Source organism: Bison bison, unplaced genomic scaffold (genome assembly GCF_000754665.1).
Source record: "Bison bison bison isolate TAMUID 2011002044 unplaced genomic scaffold, Bison_UMD1.0 scf7180017864300, whole genome shotgun sequence".
Lineage (NCBI taxonomy): Eukaryota > Metazoa > Chordata > Mammalia > Artiodactyla > Bovidae > Bison > Bison bison.
The window spans coordinates 1349691-1374040 of record NW_011494872.1 but is presented as its reverse complement, the minus strand read 5'-3'; the positions used below and the strand labels follow the sequence as shown (position 1 = coordinate 1374040).

The following is a 24350-nucleotide window of genomic DNA, read 5'->3' as shown; positions in this document are numbered from 1 at the left end:
TTTTTTTTTTGGGGGGGGGGCGTACTGTTGTTTCAATTTTTTTCCACTTTTATCTAATAATGCTCAGACCTGCTGTGTACTTCTAACGTCTACGTGAGTCCTGCTTCCAAAGTATCTGAGTTCACATACATCTGACTCCTTCCATGAAAGTTGTCTTATTAAAGCCACGTGGGTGGGGATGGGCCCTCTGGCCTTCACTATAGAAGCTGTTGTTCACTTGCTCAGTCGTATCCAGCTCTTTGTGACCCCATGGACTGCAGCACGCCAGGCTTCCCTTCACTAGCTCCCAGAATGTGTTCAAATTCATGCCCATCAAGTAGGTGATGCCATCCAACCATCTCATCCTCTGTCACCCCCTTCTCCTCCTGCCTCAAATCTTTCCCAGCATCAGGGTCTTTTCCAATCAGTTGGCTCTTTGCATCAGGTGGCCAAAGTATTGGAGCTTCAGCTTCAGCATCAGTCCTTCAATGAATATTCAGGGTTGATTTCCTTGAGGATTGATGAGTTTGATCTCCTTGCAGTCCAAGCAACTCTCAAGAGTCTTCTCTAGCATCACAGTTCAAAAGCATCAATTCTTTGGCTGCAATAATAAAACCACGTGTCTTTACTGATTACTCTATATCACTTGTAGATTGTGTTTGTACAGTATTTGCCAAAATTAATGTTTCAAGATGATACAATAATTGCTTGTTCTCTATAAGCTGCCACGATGCGTAGCATAAGTCTTGAGAGATTTGTAGGTTATATCAACATGAGCTGTGTGAGGAAGGCTCTGGGCAAGGAAGTGGCATCGATTATTTAAACCTTTCTCAATAACATAAAACCCCTCAGGTCCTACTATATATTTCCCCACTTTTTTATATCACTCTGGAACATCTTATTGAAGTATAAGGTGCTTGAGGAATGCAGCACAGCTCCTAGAAAACTGTGCTGCATGTCTCCAGCAACCAGTGGAAGAGCAGACCAGATCAGCACCCCAGGGTCCCAGGGTCACCCCCTCCCCCAGGGGAGCTCCGCACTGCCTGCTAACAGCAAGGATAGGCTCCCCTGCTTTTGTACTTTGGGGAAGTAGAAGCACAGAGTATGTACTCTTCTGTGTCTTGTTTCTCTCACTCAACAGTATTCATGTAAAGTTCATCCACATTGTTGGGCATAATTATAATGGACGGTTCCTGTGTGATGCTCCACTGTGTTAACATACCACAGCCCACCTGTTCATTGTCCTGACAGCTGCTTAAACATTCCTGACTTCGGTTGATTAGGAAGGCTTCCCAGGTGGCTCTAGTGGTAAACAACTCACCTGACAATGCAGGAGACATAAGAGACGTGGATTCTATCCCTGGGTCCAGAAGAGCCCCTGGAGAAGGGCATGGCAACCCACTCCAGTATTCTTGCCTGGAGAATCCTGTGGACAGAGGAGCCTGGTGGGCTACAGTCCATAGAGTCACAAAGAGTTGGACACGACTGAAGCAACTTAGCCTGCACGTACCCTGTTTAGACATAGAAAACAAACAAATCTATGATTACCAAAGGGAAAAGATGCAGGGCAGGATTAAACTAAGAGTTTAGGATTAAAATATGCACAATACTATATATAAAATAGATGAATAAAGACCTACTGTATAGCACAAGAAACTACACACAATACTCTGTAATAACCTGTATGGGAAGAGAATCTGAAAATAACTAGATATATGTATAACAGAATTACTTTGCGATACCTAACACAACAGTGTAAATCAACTCTACTTCAGTTTTTTTAAAAGGGCTAGAGCTGGTGAGACTCACAGGTAGAGAGAACAGCATATTAATAGTGGCTACCAGTGGAGAGGGGAGGGGCAAGATAAAGGTAGGGGATTAAGATGTACAAACTATTATGTATAAAATAAATAGGCTACAAGGCTGTGTTGTGCAACATGGGAATACAGCCAATAGTTTATTTTTTTATAATTTTATTTCTTTGTTTACTCCTTTACTTTGGGCTTCGCTGGGTCCTCGTTGCTTTGTGCCAACTTTCTATAGTTTCAGCAAGCAAGGAATACTTCTCTTTTTAGTGCATGGACTTCTCATTGCTGGTGGCTTCTCTTGTTACAAAACACAGGCTCTAGCCACTCGGGCTTCAGCAGTTGGAGCACACAGTCTCGGTAGTTACAGTTTACAGATTCTAAAGTACAGGCTCAGAAGTCGTGGCGTGTGGCTTAGTTGCTCCATGGAATCTTCCCGGAACAGGGATCTAACCTGTGTCCTCTGCATCGGTAGCCATATTCCTATCCACTGTGCCACCAGGGAACTCCAAGCCAATATTTTATAACTACAAATGAAATATAAACCTTTAAAAATTGTGAATGACTATATTGTATACATGTATATTGTGCACCAACTTCAGTTCAGTTCAGTTCGGTTTGGTTGCTCAGTCGTGTCCAACTCTTCGAGACCCCATGAACCGCAGCACGCCAGGCCTCCCTGTCTATCACCAACTCCCAGAGTTTACCCAAACTCATGTCCATTGAAACGGTGATGCCATCCAACCATCTGATCCTCTGTCGTCCCCTTCTCCTCCTGCCCTCAATCTTTCCCAGCATCAGGGTCTTTTCCAGGCCGAAGTATTGGAGTTTCAGCTTCAGCATCAGTCCTTCCAATGAACACTCAGGACTGATCTCCTTTAGGATGGACTGGTTGGATCTCCTTGCAGTCCAAGGGACTCTCAAGAGTCTTCTCCAACACCACAGTTCAAAAGCATCAATTCTTCTGAGCTCAGCTTTCTTTATGGTCCAATTCTCACATCCATACATGACTACTGGAAAAACCGTAGCCTTGACTAGATGGACCTTTGTTGACAAAGTAATGTCTCTGTTTTTTAATATGCTGTCTAGGTTGGTCATAACTTTCCTTCCAAGGAGTAAGCATCTTTTAATTTCATGGCTGCAATCACCATCTACAGCGATTTTGGAGCCCAAACAAATAAAGTCAGCCACTGTTTCCACTATTTCCCCATCTCTTTGCCATTTACTTCAATAAATAAATACATAGGAAAATTAATATTAAGGTTAAAAAGAAATAGTGCTGTTTACAACATTATAGTGTACCTCTTTTGATGAACTTATAAGCATATCTGTTAAATATAGATGTAAGAGTGAGTAGCTGTCCTATAGGGTATTTATACTTCAGCTATAATAAATATGGCCAAAGTTTTCCAGATTAGTTATATCAATTTTAAGTCTTTTTTTCTGCACACATTTATTCAATGATCATCTCATGGAAAGGAATATTATTAGATTACTGTTTTCTTCATTGTAGGTTTCAAAAATCATGAATGAGGGTCAGACAGCAGGATTGTGACCTGTTTATATGAATTTGCCACACAAAATAGAATGTTTTGATTTATAACTTAAAAATTTTCCTCTCAGGAGAGGAGAGTAAACACTTGGTCCCTAGAGATGTTTTCAGACTTATTGCAAAGGAAGAAATTCACCAAAATCTCTGTGGCAAGTAAGTGCAGGCTATCTCTCTGATAGACAGTTCAGAGGGAAGCTTCCAACAGCAGTCACCAAGCAGGCAGCAAGGACCAGGGAGGGATGCTAAGACCGAGAGCCAGGCAACCTGAGATGACGTCTCACCTCTGCCATCCTTGTGTTAACTTCTTGATTTATCTGAGCCTTTATTTTCTTATTTACAAAATAAGGGTCTTAATCCAGACTCCAATTTGTGAGAGTTACATGAAAATACTTTGTATCATATGTATGGGGTATAATTATGTGAAGTAGACCAAGCTTGTGTTTTATGTCAAAGAGCTATGAACGTGTTCTTAGATGCCAACGTTAAATCCTTGTGTGCTTTGCGGTCATATTCCTGAGAATACATTGCCCCACCTTGTTTAACAGTGCCTTCATTGTTAGCATTAGAAGTACTGTGTGGGTCAACCTCAAGGGATTTCAGTATATCACTAACATGCCCTGGTGGTCAGCAGTTAACCAGCTAGCTTACTAATTAATTTACTAATTGCACTACGGATTTCCTTTCTCTCACAAGTGGTGATGAAGTGCGTGCTCCCAGGAGGCATGGTCACCTCCCTTGTCTCCCCCTAACCAGTCCCAAAACTCCTGTGTTAGGCTTTGTCGTGCTTTTACTTTCGATATGAGTTATTTTGAAAAGCAGTTCTTCAGATGTGATGGAATATGTATGACAGTTAACCAAAAATGCCAGAATCTTCTTCAACTCAGGTGTTTATCGGGGCTGAACATAACAAGGAAAAGATGCGTCATCTGTATGAATCTGCTTATCTCCTCCTCACTGCAGTCTCTCCCCTTCTCTCTTTTGTTTTTCTTTCTTATGTCCCCACGTGTGCCGTGTGCAGTGCGTTTGGCGTAGTTACGCAGCCGATGAGAAATCTGTCTCCGTTGCAACCTGGAAGCCGCACCTGAAGGCCTTGCACACCTGCAGCCCCACCAAGTAGGTGTCAGTGTGACAGTCGGTGCTGTAGCTGAGTCTCCTTAAGTTTGTGAAACAAACCACACACACACAACCACACACACCCCCACAACCACACACATACACAATGTGTCGATTCGAGGAGTGTCTTATTCTCTGTTGTTTTTTGAGATTCAAACCTGTTTGGTAACAGCTCAGGTATGAAACTGAATGGACTCAGTATTATTGCTCACCATCCACATATTGGGCTTAAAGGTGAAAAGAATCTAAACTTTATAAAGACTTATTTTTACTGTTTCATGCTTATTTTCTAACATCTCATTTCATAAAGCCCGCCAGAATTCCTAAGGTAAATGCTGTGGTTCTGGAAAAACAGTGACTGTTAAAACGCCCCCCATCACCTGACCCAACAAAAGGCTGTTTGGGAAGCATTGTGTCTGCACATTTAAGTCCCTCAAGGTCATTTCTCCATGAGGGACTCCTTACAGGACAGGACAGGTGTTGAGCTTCACTTGCAGATCAAACAGACATCAGTAGTGAAACAAGAGAAGTGGATACAGTGAGGTAAGGGGAGCACTCCAGTTCAGTTTGGGATTAGTGTTCAAAATTTAAAGAGACCTTACCTCCGTTCATATGTTATCTGCCAAATAGGTCACCTGGCTATGCTTCAGCTCAGGGTGGGGGAGTCACACCCCCCTGTGCTTGGAAGGGAGGTGGCTGGGAAGATGCTACACAGACTGAGGGCTGCCACAGCATCTTTAATTCCCCAACAATCCCTAGTCCTGGAAGCCTGGACTGTGGTTCAGCTGACACACTAAACCATAATCACCATCTAATTAAAGAAATCCTCAGTGAAACTAGCAAAGCCAGTAAGCCAGAGGCTTGCTGTGAGTCACCTGCTGGACTAGTGGTCAGTCCCTGGATTGTGCAGAGTGCATCTGAGTGCCTGCTGTCCCCTTTCAGAGCCCATTACAGCCTTAGTCCCAGGGGCCTCGTGGGATTGGAGGCAGCTGATGACTGTGACGGCCCGAGAAAACTCTTCTTACACAGTGCAGGAAACCAGCTGGGGCAGCCCTCACAGCTGGCTCCCTGGAGCCACTGTCTCCCAGGAGATCTGTGGGACCGTTATTAACTCATGGGATCTGTTACAATGCTTCCCTGCGCTGCCCTGAGCCTGGGGTTCACATCCATAGGTGATGATGAGAGCTGGCCAAGGTCACCTCTGACCCTACGGGGGAGGTCAGGGTCACACCTGTGCCAGCACCTGCGAAAGAGATGCACTGACCCAGGATGCTGGAGGGGGCGCAGTCTCAGCGGGGATAGAACCCACTTTTCATTCAGATCTCAGAATTCAGTGAAATTCCCCTTATTCAGTATTAGATTCTTTCAAAGTTTTAGTATTTTAAAACATCAGTATTAGATTCTTTCAAAGTTTTAGTATTTTAAAACAAAAAAGGAATATAACTGGTGTGCCACCTGTTCCTTGGGTATATATGAATCAAAAACGGGAATTGTATAGAAAGTGTATGTCTCATCTCCAGGAAGGTTGCTGGGGAATGTGTAAGAGGTAGGCTAGTGGGAAAAAAAAGGAAAACAAAAGAAGGCTCTCGAGTGACAGGAGAGCGTAGGCTATTATTTTATTATGTGTGATTATTTGGCTTCCCACTTCCTGCCGTTTTTGGTTTCAAAGCCATCCTGAAACCTGGAAAAGCTATTCAGTAATGAGTCAAATTCTTGCAGTGCACAAACTGTTGTTTTACTCCCATGGCTTCTTTTTTTCTGGAATTTTCCCTGTTTTTAGTGGGAGTGGAGAAATTTGTGCACATACCCTGCCTTCATCCTGCCCTCTGTGGCCACCAGCACCCTCCCCTCCCTCTCCTCTCCCTGAGCCCTGGGAGCCTCTGGGTCTCAGCCTTATTTATGAATGACAGGTATGTGTCCAGGAGGACGACAGCCACTGCAAAGCTCCTCTCCCTTCAGTTCATAGTTTATTGTCCCAAACTGCATGATTCTTAATCCTTGCTGTTATTTTCGTTTTTTGTTAAACCATTGAAAACATGATGGTTAATTATGGACTCTTTCTCAAGAAAAATATTCAATGCCCCAAAATCAAAATTTTGCCTACAATTTTAATGTATTTACAAACTCCCTGAAGACAAGTTCAGAACCTTTGCTTCAGAAACAATCCTGCTTTAATCAAATGTGTAGGTTTGTGAGGAGGCTAATTTACAATGACTTAGAGGGATAATTTTACATTTGTAACTAACTGGCTTACCAACTGCAGAGTGATGTAGTAAGAAACAGATCAAAACTTCTTCTTCACATCATGGATTTCCTAGAGTGTTTCAGGTTAAGAATCTCTGAAGGGTAAGTTCATTCACTCATTCATGGGTTCATGCAGACATGAGCACAGTCGGGGAGGAAGGCATTTCCCTCTGCCTTTCTAGGTCCTTCCAGATGGTCTAAGAATTAAGTTGACTTGAGACAGATTAACAGGAGAAAATCAAGAGTTTAGCAATATGTTCACATGAGAGGGACCCAGGAGAACGGAGTGACTCGACAGAAGTGCCAAAGCCCTCTCCTTAAACTCCACCTTCAGCTGAAGACAAAGGAGGGTGTCGGGTCTGGTTTGGGAGGAAGGCAGCGCACCTGGAGACGGGGAAGCAGCTGCTTGGCAAAGGAGTTACCTCTGCTGGTTGGACTAGCAGAGAAGGCAGGACTCGGAGAGGACTCTGGTGGAGACAGTCACCTCCAGGCCCTGCCGAGCCTCCCCACCACACCTGGCCCATCACCCTCACAGACCTCTCTGGTGACAGCCCTATTCTGGGGAAGCAAGCCCTTTATCTAAATTCTTTTAGGTCGTTAAGGGAGAGATAACAAGAAAAACTTCCTAAGACTTCCATTTCTTAAAAAAATTAATCGGCCTGAGGCTCAAGAGGGAGGGGACATATGTATCCCTATGGCTTATCCTTGCTGATCTATGGCAGAAACCATACAATATTGTCATTATCCTTCAATTAAAAATAAAGAAAGAAAATCAGCCTGAATTTATCCTCATGCCAGAGACACACTTTGGGGTGCCAGATTTTGGAGGTGCCACATTCTGCTCCCCTACAGCACCTACTGGGTCACAGTGCTGCTCTGGGCACAGGGAGTGCAGCAATGGAGGAGGAAAACCAAGAGAATCTCAGGCTGAGCTCAAGGAGTCTAAATGCAAGAGATACTGGGAAGAGACAGTAAAAATAAATAAGCAAACTATTTAATAGAGTAGATGATGCTAAGAGCTAAAGAGAAAAGTAAAGTAGAGGAGGAATTAGGGGGGCATTAGGGGCTATGATTTTAAATAGCTGGTCAAGGGAGAGATTATACTATCAACAGCAGGAGAAGCAACAATGACTTTGTTATCAGTAAAGACCGAAGCCTGAGATCTTGTCCTCCCAGTGAGAGACACTGTGGGCTGCCTTGACTGCTCATCGTTATCCCAGGGAGAAGGATGATGGAACGGCTGTGAGGGGGCGGGGACAGAGATGCTCCTCAGATCTTCCGGACACTCTCCTTTCTGATCCAGTTCGTCTGCTGCATGCACTTTTGAGGTCTTAGCAATTGCAAAGTTTTGTTTTAACGACAGAAGGATTTAGGGAAGGAACACTTTTCTTGATTTTCATCTCAAAGAGAGTGAAGGCTGTGCAGAGGGTGAAGCACCAATAACTATGCTATTTGGGGAAATGAGTCAGATAGTTTATGAAGCTGTGTGGATCATCAAGCTCCCCGGGGCCACGTGGCACCTTAGGGAGTTAGAATTTAGAGATTTTCAACTTCAAGGCCTTCCATTCATTCATAAGAAAATTGAGACCCACAAGAAAGTGAGCCACGTGCCCAAGGACACACAGCTCATTTACAAAGAGTGGGGACCCTACACCATGTTGGGTAGACCCAAATTTCCTAAAACAGTTTATTAGACCACCCAACACTAAGCTAGGTTGGCTATGTGCCTAATTTCCTGCAAGGAATTCACATTAAAAAAAAAAAAACAAATCTTCCTCAACAAGTCATTAACATACAAAACCACAGTCACACATGAACTAAAGCAGATTAAATAACCCCAGGGTCTGCCTGAACCACAGGGACTCCAGCTTCACTGTAACCAGCACAGCAGTTCTAAGAGTCCTTACTGATGCTGGTTAGATCAGAACCACTTTTTCCTAAACCCTGGATGACTTTGGCTGATGAAGACTCTATAGCTTTCGGTCACATGTGGGCGGTATCTCGGGTCTGTGCCACAAAGAACACAAGTTAGAAATTTGGATACATTTATGATGAAGTGTTTTGCTTCTATGGCTCTTGCTCGAAAAGAAAGGATTAATCAAGGTACTTGATTCCCCAGTTTGGTCATTATCAAGTGCTGTAAATGTGTTCACCATGTATCATCATTTTTCTTCTGTCTGCACGCACCTGAAGGAAAGAGCAAGGGGAAGCTTCAAGCAGGTTTGTAATTTCTGTTCTGCTACGTGTTTGTTGGTAAATCTGATCCCTCACCTATGTTTTAAATGTGTCTCGTGAGAAAAATCGATCAACAAATGCAAGGTGATTCAAAGTGACCTTTCACAAGATTGCCTGCAAAGGTTGCTGTTGTATTGATTTTTCCCCCCCTTGGGAGTGTCTTTCCCTAAGTCACTCAGTGCTTTTTACAATCTGCAGAGCATGGGACATTCTAGGGAAAAAATAATATTTATGGTTTTTGGTTGTTCCTTGCTGCTGTTTTTCCAGAGTCTGACTGAGTATTCAAATCCCATGAAGCAGGATAAGATCTACTCCTTTCACAGGCTCCTTCTTTTAGAGTGAGAAATTGCATGATTTGGGGCAGGGGATGGGAAGGAACACTGTGTTCAGGAGGTAAGGACAAGCTCTATGCAATGTCTCCAGCTCGTTCAGAACTCAGGCGCCCTAATCCTTTAGTTAGGAAGAAGATAATCCTCCCGGACACATCACCAAATGAAGTTCACTCTACGGTCATTCTTCCGTGCCTTAGAAGGAAATGCTTTATCAGATTAAGTAGTAGAAAGCTAGACCCAGAGGGAACAGGAACTGAAAGAGCACATTTTAACCTGGTTTTGTGACTGCCAAGAAGGATCTGGGTTTGAGAACAGAACCCAGAAGGAGAGAGCTGCATGGATCCCAGCCCAGATGGAGTGAGGAGGTACAGAGAAGAACCAGAAGGGAGTCCCAGCCCCTGGGATTTCTTCCCATGAGGGATGCAAGGCTTTTCCGGTCATGACCACCCATCCCAGTAATGAAGAAACACAGGCACCCCCTGCCCTGGGCTGGCCCCTGAGTGGGGAGCCAACGGCGGTCCAGGGATTGTGTCGTTAGCTTTGTGCTGTTATACGAATGACTCTTATATATTTATCATGATGTATTCATTCACTCCTGAAACCAGAGTTGCAAGTTCTCTAGAGGTGATGAGTCTCTGGGTCATCCATTTCTGCATTATCTCAATCAACACTTACGACGATTATAAACAGCCACAAAGAAACCTTCGTTTGTGATGAGAGGTAGATGCGATTGGACGTACCCACTTGTCAGGGCCGGGAAGCCCACATGGGTTCTGGCACTGGAGATGCTTCTTTCATGTGGCAGATACACAGTAAAAGCAGAAGGCAGTGGTGCTCTCCAGGTGGTGTTTCCAGAAAGTTTTAGTGGCTCGAAGAGTTGCTCTTCACTTTAGAGGTATTTGTGCTCAAAGAGAAGAACTGGGCTTTAGACACTGGACGAGGTGGGCCGAGCGGCTGTGCCCCTCGTGTCCTGCTTTGTGTAGACTCCACACAACCCCACCCTCCTCCTGGGTGGAGATGCTACTCGAGACAAAGTCAAACGAAGTAAATCATAGTCACTGTGTGCCGTTTTGGTCTCTTGGGTGACATTCGAAGTTTTCTTTGTCTTGAGAGCATCGATTTACAGATTATCTCCAAGAGGAGCCTATCAATTTATAGTCAGTGTGAAAAAAAAAAAAAAAAAAAGGACCCCATCGTCTCCAAGTCCTCAGGACAGAGACCCTCTTTGGCAGACATGACCTGAAAATCAGGTCACCTGTCTGGGTTTCGTCCTCCGGAGGGGACATTTGTGGTGGTTTTGCTTCAGCACAGCCGTGACTGAGGGGCCACTCTGGGCTGACGGCAACACTGCCCTTCTCCAAAGATCACCGAGGCAGAGGGCACAGGCAAGACTCTAGTGGTCAGGCTGCCGTCCCCTGTCCAAACGCGAACCGAGCAGACTACGACCAAATGTTCTAAATGCCATGATGCTCGTGTTGTTTTTATACCTGAAACATTATACTGTGTTTACCTAAACGTCATATACCATGTTCATATACCTAAAGTGTTAAGATCTATTCTGCATGGTTGGGGCTGAGTCTGTCAAAGATTACCCACCCTCCCCTGTAGACTTGTACTTGGGGCTTCCCTGGTGGCTCAGCAGTAAAGACTCCATCTGCAATGCAGGAGACACAGGAGACGCAGGTTTGATCCCTGGATCAGCAAGATCCCCTGGAGGAGGAAATGGCAATCCACTCCAGTATTCTTGCCCAGAGAATCCCCATGGACAGAGAAGCCGGGCAGGCTACAGTCCATAGGGTCACAAGGAGTCGGACACGACTTAGTGACTAAGCAACAAAAAAACAGACTTCACCTAAGCCACACTGCTGGCTCAGAGACTCACACAGAGACATCTAGCTTCTCCGCGGTCTTTGAACATTTGGCAAAAGCCACCGTGAACACACCGCATGTTGCTGTGTGGCACACGTCTTACTTCACGCTTCACCAGCCCACACTGGGGTCTCCTGTACGCCAGTCCACATATGATGTCACCATGTGTGAAGCTATGACGGGCAATGTGCTCCATAAACACTTCTTGGGTGACATAATAAAATACCCCTGACCTCTAGTACTCGACGTGAAGAGAGAGAAAAAGACCAACAAGAGAGGTCAAGAGGAGGAATATAAAAAGAGAGAAAATGAAAAGTTAACAACATTTCAGTCATCTGAAGGAAATAAGGGGCAGTCCCACTTTAATGTGACCTTCGCTTCCCCCGCTGTGACCCCCGGGGCAGCGACGTGTTCATGGCAGATGCAGACAGGTTGTAGTAACAACAGCAGCACCAGCCCAGGAAGTAACAATTCTGCCCTCCACTGAGCAAGTGTGCACAAAGGAAGTGCATCCTGATGATAATTCTCCCTTAGAAGCAGCAGCTCTGAGTCCAGCATATGGCTGGCGAGTGCTGGACCCAAGTTCAGACCGGCTGATAACACTGCTTTGGCTACAGCTCTACCACTGTGATTCAGATAAGGGAGCGTGGATACACTGCAGCCAACCCTTTTATCCTCCAGAGCCTGGAATCTCCTAAAGGCTTCCTCAAGGGACCTCTTCGTACATGCTAAGACCTGGGAGGGACCCAGATGTAGGAGAGTCTACCCAGCAGCCAGCACTGCCCTCATCGAGGGGCCAGGACAGTAGATCAGGCCTCTCTCTACACACTCATCTACACCCCTGGGGAACTGGGTCCCCAGCTTCAGGACCTTCTTGTGAGAAGATTTCATCTTCCTACATGGAGATTAGCTTGTGCTTTCTAAAAACTCGTGCAGAGCCTCTCGGGCTAAGGAAAGGCACCCAGTCCCAAGATGGTGACCAATTCAAAAATCTTAAAAAATACAACACATCAGCCTCCAGGTGAGCTTGCTAATCTAGCTTAGCTGAACAAGAGTGACCGTGGTCCCAGGTCAGGTGTGAATCACCATCCATCTCAGCCGACCCTACCCTGTTCCTCTTCTGAAGCCAAAAACACTGCTTCTTGGGCATCGTTCATCGTTTTCCTTTCCATCTTTCCACTGAAACAGTTTTCATCCCATGCATGGTGGTAAATGATGTCTACTGATTTTATTCTAATTAATCATCCCCCTGAGTACCTTTCCCCACTCATTTTATAAGCTGGGCAGTTCTCCGTTTGGGTATAAATGGCCACTTCGCAAGGACAGAATGTCCCTGTAAATGCATCCAGCATCCTCACCTTCCTCTCTGCCGCCTCCACCAAGCTGACTAGGCTGTGAGTTAGCTATCACAATGGTACGAGAAAGCTCTTACTTCTTCCTACCTGTTAAGGTTTTATTGCTCCAAAGACAGATCATACATCAGAGGCTTGGGGAATATCCGTAAATCTCCCTGCCTCTGCTAACCCTGTCTGCTTAATCAACACTCAGTGGCTGTATGCCTGCTTTGTAGTTAAACCACTGTAATGCAGGTCATGAGGCATTAAGAGAGCCCTGCCAGACTTCTTAGTAGACTCTCTGAAGTTGCTTTAACGGGTACTTGTGAGACAGTTATAAAGATGCGTGTCTTAAAAGTTAAAGCATAAGCAAGACTCATTACGTTACATCCTGTGCTGTGATCCACAGGGTGCTTTGCCCGAACTGTTCCTGCACGGTTGCCTTTATTAGATTCTGAGTAGTGTGACTCTCAGGAGAGAATGCGACAGCACTGATGGAGACACCGTGCTCTTCTATTTCTTCTGCATTTATTTTCCATTATTTATATGTCCTTCTTTTGTGTGCAGTGAATGATCTGCATGGGCTATTAAACTAAACTCACGGAAACAACTTCTTTTTTCGGCACAGCCAACTTGTGTCCTTACCGGCAAAAGGTTAGGTTGTTGCAAAAAAATTTTTTTTCAAAATAGTCTCTCCTTCTGTTCACATTTATTGATCCAAGGAAAGGATTTAGTCTTTGAAAAGCACATTGTAAGAGTTAATATAAGAAAAATGATCTTTTTCTTACAAACTAGCAACCTAGAATATTTCCTTCTATCTTTCAGAACATGTTCTGACAATTGGTTCCTTATATTTATACCTTCAGTTCAGTTCAGTTTAGTTCAATCATTCAGTCATGTCTGACTCTTTGCAACCCCATGAATTGCAGCACACCAGGCCTCCCTGTCCATCACCAACTCCCGGAGTTCACTCAAACTCACGTCCATTGAGTCGGTGATGCCATTCAGCCATCTCATCCTCTGTCGTCCCCTTCCCCTCCTGCCCCCAATCCCTCCCAGCATCAGAGTCTTTTCCAATGAGTCAACTCTTCACATGAGGTGGCCAAAGTACTGGAGTTTCAGCTTTAGCATCATTCCTTCAAAGAACACCCAGGGCTGATCTCCTTTAGAATGGACTGGTTGGATCTCCTTGCAGTCCAAGGGACTCTCAAGAGTCTTCTCCAACACCATAGTTCAAAAGCATCAATTCTTCTGAGCTCAGCTTTCTTCACAGTGCAACTCTCACATCCATACATGACCACTGGAAAAACCATAGCCTTGACTAGACGGACCTTTGTTGGCAAAGTAATGTCTCTGCTTTTGAATATGCTATCTAGGTTGGTCATAATTTTCCTTCCAAGGACTAAGCGTCTTTTAATTTCATGGCTGCAATCACCATCTGCAGTGATATTGGAGCCCCAAAAAATAAAGTCTGACACTGTTTCCACTGTTGCCCCATCTATTATTTCCCATGAAGTGATGGGACCAGATGCCATGATCTTTGTTTTCTGAATGTTGAGCTTTAAGCCAAATTTTTCACTCTCCTCTTTCACTTTCATCAAGAGGCTTTTTAGTTCCTCTTCACTTTCTACCACAGGGGTGGTGTCATCTGCATATCTGAGGTTATTGATATTTCTCCCAGCAATCTTGATTCCAGCTTGTGCTTCTTCCAGCCCAGCATTTCTCATGATGTACTCTGCATAGAAGTTAAATAAGCAGGGTGACAATATACAGCCTTGATATACTCCTTTTCCTGTTTGGAACCAGTCTGTTGTTCCATGTCCAGTTCTAACTGTTGCTTCCTGACCTGCATATAGGTTTCTCAGGAGGCAGATCAGGTGGTCTGGTATTCCCATGTCTTTCAGAATTTTCCACAGTTTATTGTGATCCACACAGTCAAAGGCTTTGGCATAGTCAAGAAAGCAGAAATAGATGTTTTTCTGGAACTCTCTTGCTTTTTCGATGGTCCAGCTTCAGGTTTCATACAAATCAAGAACTTTTTTATTTCAAGGTGGATTCTTTAACCAGCTGAACTATCAGGGAAGCCCCTATTTCAAAGCAATTAGTGTTATCTACTTCATTGATTCCTATAAAGATTTTAATAGTTCCAGAATATTTTATTCTTCAATCATTTATACCGTGTTGCACTGTTACTTATTACAAGGGTTTCTATACCCTAAAATATTTATATTCTTATTTTTGTATGCAGCAGATGCTAAGACATAGACTACCATCATTTGGAAAGCCTGCTTCAAATCTAATTGTTTCTACTTAACCATTAAGAACATGGCATCCATTTTGAGCAGCATAATTAATTTAGTTTGTCCTTGGTGTTTAAATAGTCCATGTACTTGCATATGAATAATGAGGAAGCCAAATGGCTTTGCTTTTCAAGACCACAAGCCCCTGAGCCCTTTTCCAGTTGCAACGCCTAGTAACAACCTGCTGTCTCCCCCTCACTCCTAGTCAGGTCTGTAGTCATAAGCAGAAGCTCTTCAGAATACACACCTCATGGAAGCAGAGGTACCAGCATCCCGGCTGCTGACATGAGATCTGAGAATGCCAACTAACCTCAGGTGCATGACCAGGTCACCCGGCCCTCTACTGAGCCCTGCTCAGACTTACTCTTCTGAGGACTCCTGAATGAGGTTTCCAGCCCGCTTGTATTCCTTCCGCTGCCTGCTGCCTGCTTGGGTCCCCTGCGCCCTGGGGACGAACAGGCAGGTCCGAGTGGACCCTCCTGGCGGTGGACAATGCTGAGCCGTGCACGCACCGAGTTGTCCTGGCTCCACTGCGCTGCCGAATTGTGCAAGGGGCGAGAATTTGCAAGAGGCTTATCCTGTGAAGGGCTGAAACCTTTATTAAGCGTAACAATAACTACAGCGTTCTGAGTCCAGGAGGATTACCATGGGGATGCTGTGATGCCACCCAGTCCCTGGTAGGGATCCCCCAGGGGCCAACTGCACGCTGGCCATTTGAGGAACACGAGCATCTGGTGACAAGAACCCCTGCAGGGCGGACATGCCTTCTGCCCTAAAACAGCCCGTGGCCAGGGACCAGGGGCTGCACACCGTCAATGACCACAGTCACCTTTTGGTTGCTTTCTCCAAAGAGAGGCCTCCTTGTTTCTTGGGGATAGTCTTTGGCAACCTTCCTAAAAAAACACTGTCTCATAAACCTTTCTCAAAAATCACATTCATAGATATTGCAAAAAAGCCAAAAAATAATGAAAACGTACTGGACTAGGGAAGAGTATTTTTTTAATCAATGTGTGTTTTCAATAGCAGTCACCTAATCCATTTAATAGTAAGCTCATCAAGGTGCTCTGCTGATTTGCAAAGGGGAAATGAACTACAAAAATTAATAAAAGTAAACTTTTTGTAGGAAAACACAAGAACAGATCTTTGGCTTGGAAAAGAAAAAATTGCTTGGCTAAAAAGTTCTGGATTAGGATATTATTCTTAAGTCATACTATGTCAGAAGACATATTATGTCAGAAGAAAGAGTGAAAACATAACATCTTTTTTTTTTCTAATTTAGTGTTTAATGTGTGAGTTCACTTCAAAATAATTCTAACATTAGAATATTTTAACATTAGATGTGTCAAATATTCACATAGTTTAGAAGGACAAAAGGGGAAAAGGTACCCAGAACTCATTTATATCAACTCTCATGCCTTAAGTAGTACTGAGATTCAGAAAATAATATTCTTTCCATTCCCGTTAATTCTTAAAGACAATATTAAATGTTTTATAGGGACAATTTTTAAATATTTTATAAGAGTATTTTTCAAAGGTTTTTGTTATTGTAAATAACATTGGTAGATTTAATGCTGATACCTATTTTAGATTTTTTAAACTTTTTAGCAACTGAAATTTTTAAAAAACTAAATTTCATATTAAATGGTTTTATAATGGTTTTATCAGTTTCCTATTCATTCAGTTGGCAAAGGAAAGAGAGATATCTTGAAAGTTTGAGAAATAATTTGCTATTAACTGAACCCAACCTTCTATAGTAATTAGCATCTGTTAGTTCCAGAAAAGGTAATGGATTAAAGTATAATGAGACCACTTGTAATGGCAGCTCTGTCGATAAGCCATTCATTAATCTAAATAGAGGTGCATAGGTGCGTTCCTAAACCAGATCCTTATACATTTAAATAACGGAACAGATGGCTGAAACTTAAAAGAGGCTTGTAGTTTCTAGTATTAAGGGAAAAAAAAAGCTTGAAAAGAGTGGGCATTTTGAGCACCATCCCTTTGAGGATTTGTTTAAATACTGTGAACTTTGGATGACATGGAGGATGTAGCCTGAGCATAAGAAGATGCAGTTTTATACTTTATTGTCATTGAATGAATCCATCATTTAATCACACGTTTGTCAAGTGCAGAGAAAGCCCTGCCTGTGTTAGTGAGCCCTGAACCGCCTGCCCTGCCTGCCCTCTGCCCGCACCCCAGCAATCCTGCCTGTGTCTGCCCTTCCACACAGAGCTGTCAGCTGCATGGCCAGCACGTGTGTCGTGACCAGGACCTGCTGACCACTGCAATCCACTGCCCGATGTGTTTTCACATAAACACACAGAAAACACGGTGTCTTCCTAGAACATCATCTGTTAAGCAGCTAGGCATGGAAAAATCAATGTTACTGTGCTTGTTAGCTACAAGACATAGATCCGCTAAACACATTTGCTGTTGGCAAGCTGCCGCTGGGGACAGTGGACATGGCGGAAAGCGCAAAAGAAAGTGTTTCACGTGGTCTCCGAGAATCCCTGTCCATAAGAATTCTGTCTCCATGTCCCACAAAGGCTGCATCTGGATAGTGGGCCTCAGATTCATCCAGTCCACTGCTTCAGGCCTGAGAGCCCTGGGCTTCTCGCTCCAGAAGGGAATCACTTTTTTTTCCCATAAAAATATAAATGCACTCTATTTTTTTTTTTAATTTTTTAAGTAGGGTTGATTTAAAACATTTGTTAGTTTCTGCTGGAGCCTGGTGGGCTGCCATCTATGGGGTCGCACAGAGTCGGACACAACTGAAGCGACTTAGCAGCAGCAGCAGCAGCTGCACAGGAAAGCTAATCAGTTATATATGTATCAACTCTTTTAGATTCCTTTCCCATATAGACTATTACAGAGTGTTGAGTAGAGTTCCCTGTGCTATATAGCAGGTCCTTATTAGTTATCTGTTTTATATATAGTAATGTGTATATGTCAGTCCCAATATTCCATCTATTCTTCTCCCCACAGCCTCACTTTGTAATGAATAACACAGTACTTTATAAATGAACAAGAACACAGAACTTTGTACAGTTCACCTGATCCCCATAAGAGTCCCTCAGCTACATTGCTATTTTTATCTTCGAGTTAGAAGAGAGGCCTCCAAACCCAGGTCTCTGATTCCAGCCTGCGCTCCCAGCACCTCATACCCCACTCACACTCAGGAAGGCCTGGGGGCTGCCTTGTTAGCACTTCCTTAACAACCAACCACAGTTCAGGCCAAGCTGGCGTCTGAGAACTGAATGTGAACAAATATAATTCACCAGGAGCTGCCACAGCAAATCAATAACCTGTTTAATAGCAAGAGTCTGTGTTGATGAACACAACATCTCATTCTGTTAAATCCGTCATCTGGTTCATTATAAACTGAAGCTGTTCTACCTCGTGTGGTTTTTGTCTAGCAAGAATAAATGTGTTAAGTGCTGTACGTCTAATGCTGTCTGCAGTACTGCCAGCTGTTCCAAGACTGCATGGATCTGGAAGTCATAATCTTGCCTGGAATATAAAATGCATGCAGACTACGTATGCATGTGTAACTGTCATCTCTGTTTTCCTGTAGAAATATTTTAGAAATTACATAGATATGCTCCCCCCCCCAAAAAAAAACGAAAAACTTTTTTTTAAGTTTCAAAAGTTGAGGTTAAAGCTAAAATGTGTCTCTAAGGCGAACACCAAACCAGTTCTGGGGTCTTTCCAGTGTCATGGTGCGCAAACCGCTGTGCTAGGTCTCAGGCCTTTGTTGAATCCAGGAAGGGTTTGCAAAACCGTAGGATGAGATGGACTGGAGATGAATGCAGAGAGATTAAAGACAGCTCAAATTTTCAATAAGGAGAAAGGTATCGATGTGCCCCTACTTGCTAGAAACATTTCATGTGATGCAGTATGTGATCGATCCGTCGGTCGTGTGTACAGTTGCATCAGCGCATTGACGCAGGTGGATGGGCGGCCCAGCCTGAAATGCACTAACGCCGCCCCTGTCGCCCGCAGCCAGAAGCTCAGCTTCAAGGAGCGCGTGCGCATGGCCAGCCCTCGGGGCCAGAGCGTCAAGAGCAGGCAGGCGTCGCTGGGCGACAGGCGGTCCCCCAGCACGGACATCACGGCTGAGGGCAGCCCCACCAAAGTGCAGAAGAGCTGGAGCTTCAACGACCGCACGCGCTTCCGGCCCTCCCTGCGCCTGAAGAGCTCGCAGCCCAAGCCGGTGGTGGACGGTGAGTTACCCCTGTCTCTCCATAACTACGTATTACACGAAGGCAAGGACCAAGTGGCAGATTCTGCCTGGTGCCACTTGGAGAGAGGGCAGGAAGCAACCCCAGGGAAAGAACCGTGTGTTTGTTGCTTGTTTTCTTGGAAGTTTATTGTCTGCCTTGGGCAAGTGTACAGAAGTTGACTTTTGCAGGCAAGTTTGGCAGCTGGATCTACATTGCAAGGAAGTCAGAGACAGTGGTGTTCGTTCTTCTCTGGTATCTACAGCATAGCGTTACTTCTCAGGTAGGTCGGGGTCAAGTCAACAGGACCGTGCTGCTGATGCACAGAGTGTATCCAACCTGCAAACTGACCAAGATGACCAGGGGCTCAGGACACCTGAGGCGCAGGAAGAAGGGCCAGAGTCTTTCTGGACCCAGTGGAGGTGCTGGTCCTTTTATACTGAGCACTGCTTTTCCCTACATCAGGGGCCAACTGCTCATCTTCCTTAGAGAGAGTCCTGTTGAAAGTTCTTATCTAATGATAACTGGAATTCTAGTTCTTCTCCCAAAAGGAATTAACCTATTTTATTTACTATATTAAGTGGCAGAAGCTTCCTTTGCCAACACGTTTTACTGAGTGCCATACAATTTCCACGTTTATGAAATAAAACCTTCTTTTTCATTTTGGCTTTCCTTTTAAGAATGCCCCCTGGGATCTCTTATCCTGGGCAAAGGACCAAAATCAAATCGCATCTTCCATTAATGCATAAAAGCTTGCAAAGGCCATCAGCCCCTGTGCTCACCCCCCAGGCAGAACCTGAATTTTCCCAGGCCCTGAGAGCCCGCGGGATAAAATTAACAACCCAGGTCATGATCACAGTGACCTCAGGTTCCCTCGGTCCCAGGCCCCTCCCGGCCCATTCAGAGCTCCTGAGGCCGCCCTCCCCACACTCTCAGGGGATCCCCCAGAGTCCCCTCCACACACCTCCCACGCTGCACACCTTTGGACACCCTCCAAGTAGTGCCAGAGGCTGACCCGCTGTGGCCCCTCCTGATGGAGCTTGCAGCTCCCTTCTGCGCTGCACACTTGACCTGTCTCCCACCTGCCCCACGGCCTCCCCCACCACCCTGCCACTGTGTTGAGATGGGAAGGGCTCTCTGCCCAGCACTGTGCCTGCATGCTAAGTCACTTCAGTCACGTGCAACATTTTCGTGACCACCCCCCACCCACCCCGCCCTGCCCCGGCTCCTCTGTCCATGGGATTCTCCAGGCAAGAATGCTGGAGGAGGTTGCCATGCCCTCCTCCAGGGGATCTTTCCGACTGTACACCCCACACCAAGCCCCCAAGTACCCAGAGTCACTGGCAGCACAGCTTTTCAGCATCCTCTGGTTTCCACACTCTCCTCCCCAGGAATTTGGCTGAAAGCCCATGAACAGCTGAGTCGAGAGTTACCAGTAACAAGGCTTATGGAGCACTCAAAATAGACTTGCTGAATATAAATGGACACACATTTCTGGAAGGCAAGTTGGCAAAAGACACCAAAGCCTTTACATCTGCCTGAGCTCGGACACCTCCTACCCTGCAGTTTCATTTCTAATTCCATTTCTAGCAATTCCATATCCTAGAAGTGAAGTAGCATACATACAATATAATGAAGTAACAGACATTAGAAAAGATGCTATAAGTCTAAAATTATTGAAATAGAAAAAGGATCACAAAAAATAAATTATTCCATTTTGGCTGTGTGTGTGTGTGTGTGTGTGTGTGTAAATTCATGTGTTTATAGTAAAAGTTCTGGAGAGATTTACAACAGTGAATGAACAGTTATCTCCAAGTGGTGACATCATAGTTGTATTATGTTTGTTCATATGTATTATTTTGTTCATCTGTATTATCTATTATTTCTATATGAGCATGTATAGCTTTTGTGATAAGAAAGCAGAAGAGGATTTTCTATTAAAAAATCGGGTCCTCCTTTCAGACGCTGCCTCTTTCCTTCCCCACAGTGGGATATTGTTTGTACTCCCGTCGGTCCTGTCCCCACGTTGGTCCAGCGGGTGGCACCAAACCCTTCTCCTTAGCCCAAATTCCCCCTTACCTTGGTGCTGGCACAACCCTTCACTGTGTGTGGACGTGAATTGTCTAATACGGTTTGACAGCTCCTACTACAAATAGACCCCTTCATGGATCACAGCCTTGTCACGGCAAAGGGCTTCCATAAGTCAAAGTATGAGTCTTGGCATGCAGGGCCACTCAAGACAGATGGGTCATAGTGAAGAGTTCTGACAAAATATGGTCCAGTGAAGGAGGGAATGGAACACCACTCCAGTATTCTTACCGTGAGAACCCCTAAACAGTATGAAAAGGCAAAAAAAGATATGACACCTGAAGATGAAGGCCCCAAGTTAGAAGGTATCTAATATGCTACTCAAGAAGAGCAGAGGGCAGTTACTAATAGCTCCAGAGAGAATGCAGTGGCTGAGCCGAAGCAGAAACGACACTCAGGTGTGGATGTGTCTGGTGCTGAAAGTAAAGTCTGATGCTGTAAAGAACAGTATTTTATAGGAACCTGGAATGTTAGGTCCATGAATCAAGGTAAATTGAAAGTGGTCAAATAGGAGATGTCAAGCGTGAATGTCGACATCTTAGGAAGCAGTGAACTAAAATGCACAGGAGTGGGCAAATTTAATTCACATGATCATTGTGTCTGCTACTGTGGGCAAGAACCCTTTGAAAGATATAAAGTACGCTTGTAGTCAACAAAAGATTCTGAAATGCAGTACTTGGGTTCAATCTCAAAAATGGCAGAATGGTCTCAGGTCATTTCCAAGGCAACCACTCAACATCACAGTAATCCAAGTCTGTGCCCCAACCAGTAATGCTGAAGAAGTTGAGTGACCTGTCTATGAAGACCTACAAGGCTTTCCAGAACTAACACCAGAAAAAGATCTCCTTTTCATCACAGGGGACTGAAATGCGAAAGTAGGAAGTCAAGAGATACCTGGAGTAACAGGCAAGTTTGGCCTTGGAGTACAAAATGAAGCAGGGCAAAGGCTAACAAAGTTTTGTTAAGAGAACACACTGTTCATAACAAACACCCTTTTCCAACAGCACAAGAGACAGCTTTACACATCAGTTCAGTTCAGTCACTCAGTCATGTCCAACTCTTCTCGACCCCATGGACTGCAACACCAACTCCATCACCAACTCCCAGAGCTTGCTCAAACTCATGTCCATCGAGTTGGTGAAGCCATCCAACCATCTCATCCTCTGTCATCCCCTTCTCCTCCCAGAATCAGGGTCTTTTCCAATGAGTCAGTTCTTTGCAACAGGTGGCCAAAGTATTGGAATTTCAGCTTCAACATCAGTCCTTCCAATGAACACCCAGGACTGATCTCCTTTAGGTTGGACTTGTTGGATCTCCTTCCAGACCAAGGGACTCAAGAGTCTTCTCCAACACCACAGTTCCAAAGCATCAATTCTTTGGCGCTCAGCTTTCTTCACAGTCCAACTCTCACATCCATACATGACTACTGGAAAAACCATAGCTTTGACTAGATGGACCTTGTTGGCAAAGTAATATGTCTGCTTTTTAATATGCTATCTAGGTTGGTGATAGCTTTCCTTCCAAGGAGCAAGCATCTTTTAATTTCATGGCTGCAATCACTATCTGCAGTGATTTTGGAGCCCCAAAATATGAAGTCTATCATTGTTTCCATTGTTTCCCCATCTATTTGCCATGAAGTGATGGGACCAGATGCCATGATCTTAGTTCTTTGAATGCTGAGTTTTAGGCCAACTTTTTCACTCCATTCTTTCACTTTCATTAAGAGGCTCTTTAGTTCTTCTTCATTTTCTGCCCTAATGGTGGTGTCATCTGCATCTCTGAGCTAATTGATATTTCTCGAAGCAATCTTGATTCCAGCTTGTGCTTCATCCAGACCAGCATTTTGATGATGTCACACATGGATATCACCAAATGGTCAATAAAGAAATGAGACTGATTGTGTTCTTTGCAGCCAAAGATGGAGAAACTCTATACAGTCAGCAAAACAACTCCTGGAGCTGACTGTGACTTAGAGCTCCTTATTGCAAAATTCAGAATTAAATGGAAGAAAACCATTATTCTATTCAGATATAACCTCAGTCTTATCACTTATGATTATACAGTGAAGTTGATGAATAGATTCAAGAGATTAGATCTGGTAGACAGAGTGTCTGAAGAACTATGGACAGAGGTTCCTAACATTGTATAGGAGGCAATGACCAAAACCATCTCAAAGAGAAAGAAATGCAAGAAGGCAAAATGGCTGTCTGAGGAGGCTTTACAAATATCTGAGAAGAGAAGTGAAAAGCAAGGGAGAAAGGGAAAGATATACCCAACTGAATTCCAGAGAATATTCAAGGAGAGATAAGAAGCCCTCCTTAAATGAACAATGCAAAGAAGTAGAGGAAAACAATAGAATGAGAAAGACCAGAGATCTCTTCAAGAAAACTGGAGAAATCAGAGGAACATTTCATGCAAGGATGAGCATGATAAGGACTGAAACAGCAAGTACCTAACAGAATCATGACCCAGATAATCATGATGGTGTGATCACTCACCTAGAGCCAGACATCCTGGAATGTGAAGTCCAGTGGGCCTTAGAAAGCATCACTATGAACAAAGCTAGTGGAGGTGATGGAATTCCAGTTGAGCTATTTCAAATCCTGAAAGATGATGCTGTGAAAGTGCTGCACTCAATATGCCAGCAAATTTGGAAAACTCAACAGTGGCCATAGGACTGGAAAAGGTCAGTTTTCATTCCAATCTCAAAGAAAGGCAATGCCAAAGAATGCTCAAACTACCGCACAATTGTACTCATCTCACACGCTAGTAAAGTAATGCTCAAAATTCTCCAAGTCAGACTTCAGCAATATGTGAACCCTGAACTTCCTGATGTTCAAGCTGGTTTTAGAAAAGGCAGAGGAACCAGAGATCAAATTGCCAACATCCACTGGATCATCAAAAAAGCAAGGGAGTTCCCTGCTTTCTTGACTATGTCAAAGCCTTTGACTGTGTGGATCACAATAAACTGTGGAAAATTCTGAAAAAGATGGGAATACCAGACCACCTGACTGGCCTCTTGAGAAACCTATATGCAGGTCAGGAAGCAACAGTTAGAAATGGACATGGAACAACAGACTGGTTCCAAATAGGAAAGGAGTATGTCAAGGCTGTATATTGTCACCCTGCTTATTTAACTTCTATGCAGAGTATATCATGAGAAATACTGGGTTGGAAGAAGCACAAGCTGGAATCAAGATTGCTGGGAGAAATATCAATAACCTCAGATATGCAGATGACACCACCCTTATGGCAGAAAGTGAAGAGGAACTAAAAAGCCTC

General features: G+C 44.3%; 1 protein-coding gene across 1 annotated transcript in view; it reads left to right on the top strand.

The window, feature by feature from the left end:
• KCNQ5 (potassium voltage-gated channel, KQT-like subfamily, member 5) overlaps positions 1 to 24350 on the top strand; it is a 248204-nt gene that overhangs the window by 147674 nt on the left and 76180 nt on the right. The window contains exons 9-11 of the mRNA XM_010851279.1: positions 4355 to 4449; positions 14969 to 15025; positions 18763 to 18983. Coding sequence (XP_010849581.1) covers positions 4355 to 4449; positions 14969 to 15025; positions 18763 to 18983 — 373 coding nt within the window. The remainder of the gene's footprint in view (positions 1 to 4354; positions 4450 to 14968; positions 15026 to 18762; positions 18984 to 24350) is intronic.